This window comes from Vicia villosa, unplaced genomic scaffold, assembly GCF_029867415.1.
Source record: "Vicia villosa cultivar HV-30 ecotype Madison, WI unplaced genomic scaffold, Vvil1.0 ctg.003920F_1_1, whole genome shotgun sequence".
In the NCBI taxonomy this organism is placed as follows: domain Eukaryota; kingdom Viridiplantae; phylum Streptophyta; class Magnoliopsida; order Fabales; family Fabaceae; genus Vicia; species Vicia villosa.
In genome coordinates this window covers 30,781-41,751 of record NW_026706341.1, presented here as the reverse complement: position 1 = coordinate 41,751, position 10,971 = coordinate 30,781, and the positions used below count along the sequence as shown (strand labels likewise).

The 10,971-nt window shown below is 30.3% G+C and overlaps 1 protein-coding gene across 1 annotated transcript; it reads left to right on the top strand.

The window, feature by feature from the left end:
• The first annotated feature begins 1,264 nt into the window (after nt 1-1,264).
• On the top strand, nt 1,265-10,600 carry LOC131641676 (uncharacterized). Its single transcript, XM_058911972.1, has 7 exons — nt 1,265-1,352; nt 1,455-1,748; nt 1,888-2,099; nt 2,219-2,271; nt 2,346-2,466; nt 10,252-10,326; nt 10,484-10,600. Exons 1-7 carry the CDS (start codon nt 1,265-1,267, stop codon nt 10,598-10,600), a joined length of 960 nt encoding a protein of 319 aa, XP_058767955.1.
• The last annotated feature ends 371 nt before the right edge of the window (nt 10,601-10,971 follow it).

Sequence of the window (10,971 nt, the reverse complement as noted above, 5' to 3'; positions counted from 1 at the left end):
GGTCATCAAAGCTTGTTTCACCAAAATACAAAAAGGAATATGAACTTCATTAATCTAACTCATAAGGTACGAATAGTCATAGCTTTGTTACCAAAAATGTATACTTTTAGGTTTCACCACCTTCCTTATTGTTATTTCTCATTTAGGTATCTTGTTTAGGTCATCGAAGCTTGTTTCCCTAGAATACAAAGACGAAGACGAACTCCATTCATCTAACTCATAAGGTACGAATACTCATAGCTTTGTTACTAAAAATGAAAACCTTTTTAGGTTTTGCCATCTTCCTTACTGCTATTTCTCATTTAGGTAACTTGTTTATGTCATGGATAATCATTTTTAGCGTATTGTGCACCATGAGGTGAGTTTGCTGAGTTTACTAAATTAGGTTATAAAGGGTTAGAGGAAGTTTGAGATGTTAAGCTCGATTTTTAGAGTTATTTTGAAGTTTTGACTGGGTTAAAAGATTTAGGTTATCCAATAGTATATAGCCTTTGGTATTAAGATCAAATGGAGTTTAATAACATGGTTTTGTCGAAAGATGACAAGCAAACTAGGAGGATGAAGACAATTGCATTGTTAACTGAGACAGTGCATTTATATGTTATTCATTCTATATTACAACCTGACATTATTGAGGAACCAATACTCTCACTAGAATACAATGTGGTATGATCCAATGTTGCTGAAGAAGGTACCACTGACATTGAATTAAGAAATAATAATGTAAAGGGGACCACTATGTTTGAAAAATATTGTGGATGAATGAGTCAATTTGAATGAGGGGACCACTATGTTTGAAAATATTGTGGATGAAAGATACATTTTGGATAAAGGGATAAATATGGTGGAGGAGGGGACCACTGTGGTGGATGATAAGACCATATTGGTGGCTGATGCTGTTAAGTCTCAACAAGAGTATGTAGATAAGGGACTAAAGTGTAACATTGAGGAAGATGAAAGACTAGATGGTAGAAGCGAGGAAAGGGCACCGGATGAGGAGACCACTATTGTAGATGAGGTACTAAATAGTAACGATGTTGAAGATGAGGGAATAGATGGTGGTAGTGATGAAAGAGTATTGAATAAGGAGACCATTATAGTGGATGAGTGACTAAACTGTAATAATGTTGGAGATGAGGAACTAGATGGTGGTAGCGTTGAAAGGGCATTGGATGAAGAGACCATTGGTGGTAGTGAAGAATATTATAGTGAATATGATTGTGTTGGTAAGGCAGATTGACAAGCATTTAAGATACCTAAAAGAATGGATGACTACAAGTGGGAATTAGGGACATGCTTTGCTATAGAATGTGATTTCAAAGATTGTATTTGGACATATGCCATACACTCTGGTAGGAACTTGAAATTCAATAAAAATGATAACACAAGGATGAAAGTGATATGTAAGAAAAGTTTTCTATGAGAGGCATATTGTGCAAATATTAAACATGAAGATACATGGCAGCTTAGAAATATTATTGATAACCATAACCGTAGTAGAGATCACAAGGTCAATTTCCTCACATCCAAGTGGCTTAGTAGTAAGATACAAAACAATGTGAGGGAGAATCCTAGTTTAAAACTGCCTAATATCATGGAGAAGACCCAACAAAAATGGAATGTGGAGATTAACAAAACACTTGTATACAGAGCAAAGACAATGGCTATTGATATTGTTGATGGGTCTTTTATGGAGCAGTATAAAAGAATTCATGATTATGCACATGAATTTTTGAGGTCAAATCATGGTTCAATTTTGAAAGTGACAAGTCAACTATGTTAAGGATGTATATTTGTTTTAAGGCAACTGAGCCCGCATTTTCAAAGGATGTATATTTGTTTTAAGGTCTGTAGAGACAGTTTTTTTCAAGTTCAATCCTATAATAGGTTTGGATGGCTGCTTTTTGAAAGGTTATTATGGTGGACAAATACTTGCAACAATTTCAAGGGACCCAAATGACCAAATGTTTCCAATTACATTTTCTGTTATGGAAGGTGAAACCAAGGATTCATGGAGTTGGTTCCAAGAATTGTTGATATCTGACCTAGGAGGTACAAGATTATGCAAGACATACACATTCGTTAGTGATCAACAAAAGGTAATTTGTTTTGATAATGTATTTTTCTAAGTTAAATGTTGTTTTCTAAGTTGAATGTAATTTATGAGTTATATGTAACTTTTGAGTTTAATGTATTTTAATGCTAGGACTGTTACTAGCTCTTGATGAATTGCTCCTTCAAGTTGACCAAAGATTTTGTGTTAGATATATTGTATTAATTTAGTTTCCTAGCTTTCTGTATGGTTTCATTATTATTGTTTAACTATGGGGTTTGTGTATTTCTAGGCATATATACAACAACTTTAGGAACAAATATCTACGCATTAAGCTCAAAGAACTTATGTGGAAAGCAACTACAACCAATTATGTCAATGCATTTGAAAAGGTCATGCTTGAAATGAAAGATGTAAGTGAGGAGGCATTTAAGAACTTGATAAAGATTCCACTAAGGTCTTGGAACAAGTCTAGGATTAGACCTAGTACATTATGTGATACTTTGGAGAACAACATGTTAGAGGCATTCAACTTTATTTTTTTACAGTCAGGGTCAAGCCAATTGTAACAATGATTGAAGAAATCAGAGTGTATCTCATACTAATGTGGGAGTCAAACAGGTAGAAGATTGCCAAATATGAAGTTGATATTATACCAAATATCAAGAGAAGGATAACAAAGGAATCAGAAAAAACCAACAATTGGAATGTGTGGTATTTAATGTTGACTTTGTTTTGTGTTTTACATTTTTTATGAAGTGATGAAAGTAATTTTAGTGGGTAAGCATTTTTGTATTGTCTCCACAGGGATTAATGCGATATCACAGCCATTCCACAGTTAATACGATTTTAAGGAAAAGTTTATAAGGGTTTAATTGTGAAAAGTAACGATTTGTGAAAACATGTAAAAACGGTAAATGCTTAAGAAATTAATAGTGAAAGAAACATGCCAAGATTATATTTCATTAACCTATTTTATATGTATTCTACTAATGTAGCACATGACTTCATTATTAATCTATATAATCACGTATCACTCATCAACACCGCTTATGTCTAACCGGTGTTGCGGTTTTAACCATATATCTAATGAATATGGAAACTCTGTGGCAAAAAAACAGATTATGTTGATTTACAACCACCATCAATCAAAAGATAATCAGGAAGGCCAAGGAAGAAAAGGACCAGAGATTCAACAGAGAATATGAGAGATGAGACACAACTAAAGCGAGCTAACTTTGGAATCAAGTGCAGTATGTGCCACATGGTTGGGCACAACAAAGATACTTGTAAACTTCCTGCACTAAGTCAAACAACTCAGTCTGAACCAAGTCAGTCTGCATCAACTCAACTTGAAGTAACTGCATTGTGATCTTATGTCTGCTAAGTTTTTGTATTATTGTCTGTCTAACTTCGAATTTTTGTATTAGTTTTAATGAGCACAAACTTTGGCTTTGTGTTAGTGTCAATGAACATAATTTTTGTGCTTTTATGCCAACATATCCAAAATATGTAACAAGGATCTTACTTCTAATTATGTTAATGCAATTAGAATTTTGTACTTTCCTTACTTTTTATTGTGTATGATTTACTTCTGTATCATATCTTTGTTTGAGAAATAACATAAAACAAGAAGAATGTATTTACAGTTTGGTTAGACTGTCAAACCTAATTATTTCAAATTAGTCCATTTACTAATTATACAGATTTCAACTTAGTCCCTTTATTTATTACATTGATTTCATCTAAGTCACTTATCTCTCAAATATATATTTTTGGTCTTTTATTTAATATATTTTTTCTTTCATTAAGATTATTGTACTGCACAGTTACAGACCATATTTTGTAACATAGAACATCACAAACACCTTTGTTATAGCATAAATGATAAAACACAACATAACACACATTGTTTTAATCAATCCATTTCATTTAACCAACAGAGAAATCACAAATTCCATAACATAAAATTACATATTGTTTTGAGCACAACCCTATTTGAAATACATGGTTTGAAACACTAAATTCAACCCTAAACTAATAATTCCAAACACCATTTCAATTTTAACGTTCCTCTTGTGTGGACTACCTCATTCTTTAACTTGAAAACTTTCTTCCTTTGCCTTTCAATCTTCAAATCCCTTCCATCAACAACTTCATCACCTACCCACTTAAAAACATTGCATCCCTTCTCCATTTGATATATGTAATTCCTACAACGTCAACATTTTTTCTAACATTCACACTATTTAAATTTGTAATAACACACTCTTCTTGGCACCAATAATCCCTCATCTTGTTTCTTATGACCACATGGCCATAACTTTGGTTGTTTGATTTTGAATAGGTGATGGAATTCATTGACATTTTATCAGAAATTATGAAGATGATGGTTTGGGTGAAAAGGAATCTTAAAAAAATTTGGAAGAAGAAGGACTAAGGAAGAAGATGAATGATAACCCAACCATTTTTCAAAAAACGCGTGAATGATAAAATGGAGCTCGTCCCTGATTTAAGTTAAATCTTGTTGTTATGCCACATCACCATGGAAAAGGTTAAATTGACTAACATAACTATTTTTTAACGGGCTAATTTGTAACATTTATAAGATAATGGATTAAAGTTAAATATAAAATTAATTTTTCAGTATTAATTAAGCTTAAATTTAAAATGTAATAATCATTTTCCGACATTAAATTATAAAATATATTACCTAACGTTTTATATGACATTAATTTTATTTTATCCCGTAAAACTTTTTTTTTATGGATATATATATATATATATATATATATATATATATATATATATATATATATATATATGGCAATCAAATTATAAATTGAATTATTCAAAATTTTATATTATTAATAAAATTAACTCACCACATAATACTTTATTTTTTAATGTCACAACACTCAATGTTAAAATTGTAAATTTTATTAATTGATTTTTTTATATTTTATTAATCAATTTTATTTTATAATTTAAAGTGTATATAATTTAAAAAGTTGTTATAATAAATACAAAGTTATTCAACTATTAAAAAACTACTTTGTGAGTAACATCTAGGCTTCACCTCCAATCATAAAACACAAATCATTTATATCTTCACTTTGTTTTATTTAGTTTTCAATGAAAAATAATTGTTATTTTTCAATTATGTTCTTAGATTATTATTATGTAGAATACTTTTAACATATTTATAAAATTAATTTAGTAAAAATATAATGTATTATTACAAAAAATTTACATTCTTTCATTTGTATCCATGAAAATCATTTTAAATCAGAAGGAGTAATAAAGTAAGACCATGACATCATTTTTAGTCTGGGGGAGGATTCACTACCTTTACTATTCCATGCCTTTGGTGCCTCTTAGTGCATTTTGAAAATAGGTTTATATGAGAGAGAAACATGCTTTAGAGAGATATAGAGAGAAAGGTACTCCCTCCTTCCCACAATGAGTGACCCAACCCACTATTTTACACATATTAAGAAAAGTGTAGAAAAGTAAGAGAGACAATAATACTTTTACTATAGTACCCCTAATCATGTATTGGAAATTGTGAAAGTTTAATTAATTAGAGGATAGAATTGGAAAAAAATTTATTGAAAACTGAAATGGGTCATTCATTTTGGGACACTAAATTATTCCAAATGGGTCACTCATTATAGGACAAAGGGAGTATTAAAGTTATGAAAATCAAAGGTAGCAGATCTTGGTCCTTTTGACTCTATCTATCAATTCATTCCAACACATTTACAACTTTCCTTTTGAAAAGAATATACCTCAATCAAATACACTAAGAAGATGAATTCAAAAATCAAAACCCTTGAAAGATGAATTCAAAAATCAAAACCCTTGAAAGATGAATTCATCTAATCTTTAAAAAATCAAGTTTATTACTCAAGAAAGCATCTCTAACTTCTCCAAGCAAAATAATAATATCAAGTTGGTCTAAGAACATCGACACACATGTTGTCTTCTCTTTCTCTACAGATGTGAATTATCATAAAGTTTAAACATATCATTCTATAAAGACAATTCAACCAACAATTTTTGATGGAATATGAGACAATATTTGTATAGGAGAGAATCCAAACTTTGTCCCAATGCTTATATAAAACTACTCCCATAGTCATGATAGCCACTGTGAATTCACCTAGAAGAGCATTGCCCTTACCAATGTATGAAGAGAAGCTGCTTAAATTCTTATTTTTATCATTTTTGAAAATCAGTCCACAAACACACTGAGAGGAAACTCCCATTGCCACACCACTTATGTTTCCTTTTATACATCTCAATAAGGGAGATTTGCCATAACACTTCAATGCATCATTATAAATTGGGAGAATGAATGTCTATGTTGAAAGCTTTTAAGATGTTAAATTCAGCCATGGATAGACCAATAACTTTGCTAGATTTATTGCCAACCAGTCTAACATTATTAGCAGTGTTCTTAATGCAACTTTTCCAAGAAGGAGATGAATTATGGAATCTGGTTTTATTTCTTGCTAACCAAATCTCAGACATGTTGAATTGAATACCAATAGTTATGACTACATGGCATTGAGGAGACCAACCTCTGTCTATAACCTTTCAACAATCATTGAGATTAGAGATGTTGAAATGCATGTTGATGGTGTCCGAGAACTGCTGCCATATGCAGGACACAAATTTGCATTGAAAGAAAAGATGCTCAATTATTTCATCATGAATTAGGCAAAGACTGTATCGAGAAAGAAACTAAATTCCTCTAATATGCATGTTATCATCAATTGACATAGCCTTACTGATAAGCTCTATAAAAGAATGGATTTGGAAGGTGGAGTGGAGCTATGCCACAGTAACTTGCTCCACAAGACAAAGTTGAAAGGGGCCTTGATGAGCTCATAAGCACACCATTCTCAATGTGATTTCAAGTCATAACATCATGCTTGTAATCAAGAGGGATAATGCAGTTTCCTATGATATTCATGACATCAGGGTAAGCCAACAGTAGATTTTGGGAAAAAGACCAACCACTATCTAAAATATAATTATGAATTTTAGCTTAAAGATGCTTGTGATAGATGCATTACTACAAATAACAAATTTCATGATAAAACTTTCCCATTACCCAACAAAAAATTGATATATAATACAATGCGCACCATGTTTTATTTGGTGTAGAAATAAAAACCACATATTCCCTAAGTTTCTGAATATAACTGAAGGAAAAAATAATGTAGGATATACTTCAAATCTTAACAAATGCATTTTTTAGTTTTCATTTCTTTATAAGTGGTGTCTTTCTTTTTATTGTTTTATTTGTAAATTAAATTATCTATTCCTTCAGTTTCTGTAATAACTGAGGGATTAAATAATCATATTTTACTATAAGAGTACTCGTTAAACATATTTTACCATAAACCTAACTTATATGTAGCCGCTCTAAACTCATACACATCATTCTTTGAGATGAATTGCAAGACAGAAAAATCTTCAATGTTTTATCTCTTCTATCTTGAACAAAATATTTTTTATCCCCTTGCAATCTATCTTACATAATAGTTTTGATGTTGTTGTTGTATTTACGAAATAACCTTCGTATGTTGTCAATCAAAGAAAACAACATTGCTTTCATCGATTGACAGTATTGAGAAATTTATTCCTAAACATGCAGTAAATTACAAGAAATTGCAGCATAAAAAATGACATTTATTCCTAAACATGTTGTAAATTGCAAGCAATTGCAGTATATGAAAAAATGGTGAATGGTCAAAAACTAAAATGGAAACATGACATGTTACTTTCAATTTTTGTATCATTCACCATTTTTTTCAAGTAATATATTCTCTCGATTTTTAAATAAAACTGAAGGATTTTCTTCTTTTAATTAATTTGTTTAATTAAAAAAGAAAAACCTTTCCCATTTAAAACAGAGCCGAGGGGTTTTTGTTACACAACTACAACAACAACGAATCTATGCTCTATATTTATAAAGTAACAACGATCAATATATTTCCAAGACATCAATTCACAACGAATATATGCCATACATCTACCACTATATATCTTGTTCTCTTTATTTTGAAAGTATTTTCCATTAAAACATTTTCTCAAGATAATAAAATCTTGGAACTTAAAGAAGCTTGGAAAAGTTCTCTGGGATGAATTGCAAGTGCAGAAAAAAATATTTTGCAATGGTTGAAACATATAACTTATTAAAAGTTGGATAACAACAAAGATTTTTTGTTTGCCAAGAATAACAGCAATGAAGATGAATCAGATTTGTCAAAGTATGGATTTGTTGTAAACAATGTATTTTAATATTTTGTGTAAATAATTAATTTAAAAAAAAGCTCATTCCCCTCAGGTTTTAAAAAAAATCAAGACGAATGTGGCACTTGGGATGAAACATATTTCATTGTATTTTTTATTTTAAATGAAACACAATTTACCTTGGTTTGGACTCACAACCGAGGGGATATATAAGTGTGTTTATTGAGTTTCTTCGCCGTCCTTAAACGCAAATTTTCCGTCCATTTAATGAGTATCAACGCTAAAGACATTGTCATTAGTGATCCGCGTGAAATCTAAAAGACATCCATTACACAAGCATTATGAATATAAAAAATCTACTTTAATATATAAAAGTTGATTACCACCAAATTTTCGTAATTACCCCAATCAAAGCCAATTTAAGATCGTTTTATATACCCCTGAGAGTAATTACACAACTAATCATAATTAATTCCAACAACTTATTTAATTCAAATCTTTTTTATTGGAATATGGAAAATATGCACTACGTTCTATGCTACTCATTGCATTGGAACATTCATTTTTTCCAACCCTAAACCGATTCATTTTTCTCCCTATATCTATATAGTCCTACACCACAAGCATAAGGTTTCTTTCTATCAAGCACAATTTTTACTTTTAACTATTCTTTTCTGGTTTTAACCTAAAAAACATCTCCTTTCAATGTTAAGTTTCTCTCTCATTTCCTCAACCTTCCTCATACTCTCTCTCTCTTCCGAAAAAATACCAAATTTCTATTTTTTCCTCCGTCATCATTCAACGCGCACCGTCATTCTTCACTCATCCTCTGCTAAAACAGGTTCTTATTTTTCCATGCTTTTATAATATTTATTCATTATTGTTTTGTTTGAAATTTTCATTTTTCAAAGAATCTGACACAAACAATGAGTTTACAGGAATAGATCTTGAATTTGTAGTAAATAATCTTAAATCTATTCTTATCATTTGCGGTGTTATGGTTTTACTTTTGTTTTCTTTTTCCTATTTGTGATGTTTTTTAGGGATTTTGATTACAGAAGTAAGCAGCAAATAAAGAACCAATCTTTTCTAAAAAAAACGTAGGGTAAAATGAAAGTCAAATTCATGTTTGATTTAGTTTTAAAGGTATTTTTTTGGATTTTTGATTTATTTTTAATAAATTTATGTGCTTTTGATTCAGAATATTGAAATGGGTTGTTGTTTTATTGTTGTTGTAATTTTTGCAGTTGGAATCTATTAAAGTTACTGGCACAACATCAAAAGCTTGGACAAATCAAATTAAATGTCATTTATCTGAAAATGGAATTTTTCTTCTTTCTTTTGCCGTCATATTTATTTTCTTATTATTTGATATCATTTTCGTGATGCTTTCATTTATCCGTCCTATGTTGTTCTTAACCCGATAATATTCCGCCGACATCATATATTTTCCATCTTTTTTCCCTTATTATTTGAAATCATTTTATGCTTGCTTTTAATATATTCGTCGTATTTTGTTCTTAACCAGATGATTTATGGAGCGTTATAAACTTTGTGGTTTTAAGAAGTCTCTGTTTTCAATGTTTTCATTTATCCGACATGTGTTGGTGAAGTTATTTATATCTCAAAGTGTTTTTGATAGATTTAAAGACAGATATCTGGAGTCTGAACATGGGTGGGAAGTATCCCTTAACATGTTTATCACACTATTTATATGGATTTCATGTTTTCTGTTAATTGAAATCTGTTTGCTTTTAAAAAAGAATGATTTCTAAATCAATCCAAATTCTATGTTTCAAAACTGATGTTTGTTTTCCAAAGCAAAATAAAGCAGGTAGTATATATTTCATAGGGTCCTACAAAACTCTACCATGTTTCATTTGGATTCATTATACTTTTGATCTTAATACCAAATGAGATATATTATGCAGTTGTTCACCACAAGTAAAGAAGTGGTAATAGATGCAACAGATAAGGGAAACATCACACGACTTATAAACCATTCTGTAAGTTGTATCCACTTAATCCTATCTTGGTTTTTAGTACTTCATTTTCTCTACAATGCTCATAAATGGCAAAAAAAAGAATGGCACAAATGTTAGTTTTATGTTACAGATGTTTTATGTTTCTGATAAAAGTACTAAATCATTGTGATTGTTGCAGTGCATGCCAAACTGCTTTGCAAGGATTGTGAGTTTGAGTGATGAGGAAAGCGTGATCGTTCTTATTACAAGTTATCCATCATTATTCCAGCCTATAGGAATTAATACAGATATATGATTCAATGCATAGCCAACACAGATTCACATTATTATGCCTATTTTCAATGGCCTGTTAATAGTGGTGGAGCCTATACGAATTAATGCAGATGACTTTTTAAATCTTTTGCAAGTTGAAGGCTATTTCTGATTTCTATGATGTGATTATGAATATGATTATTAATATCTCATTACTACAAGTTAAACACCAGCATCTTTTAATAAAAATTCCAATTAGTCTAATAAAATAATTATTAAATCAATTAAATGATTTTTAATATTTTAACTAACCTGATATAAATGAGATGGAATATATAATTGAAGATAAATAATGAGGTTTAAATATGTTTAATTGTATTGCAATATGTTGTTTATATATAGATTATAAGAGTT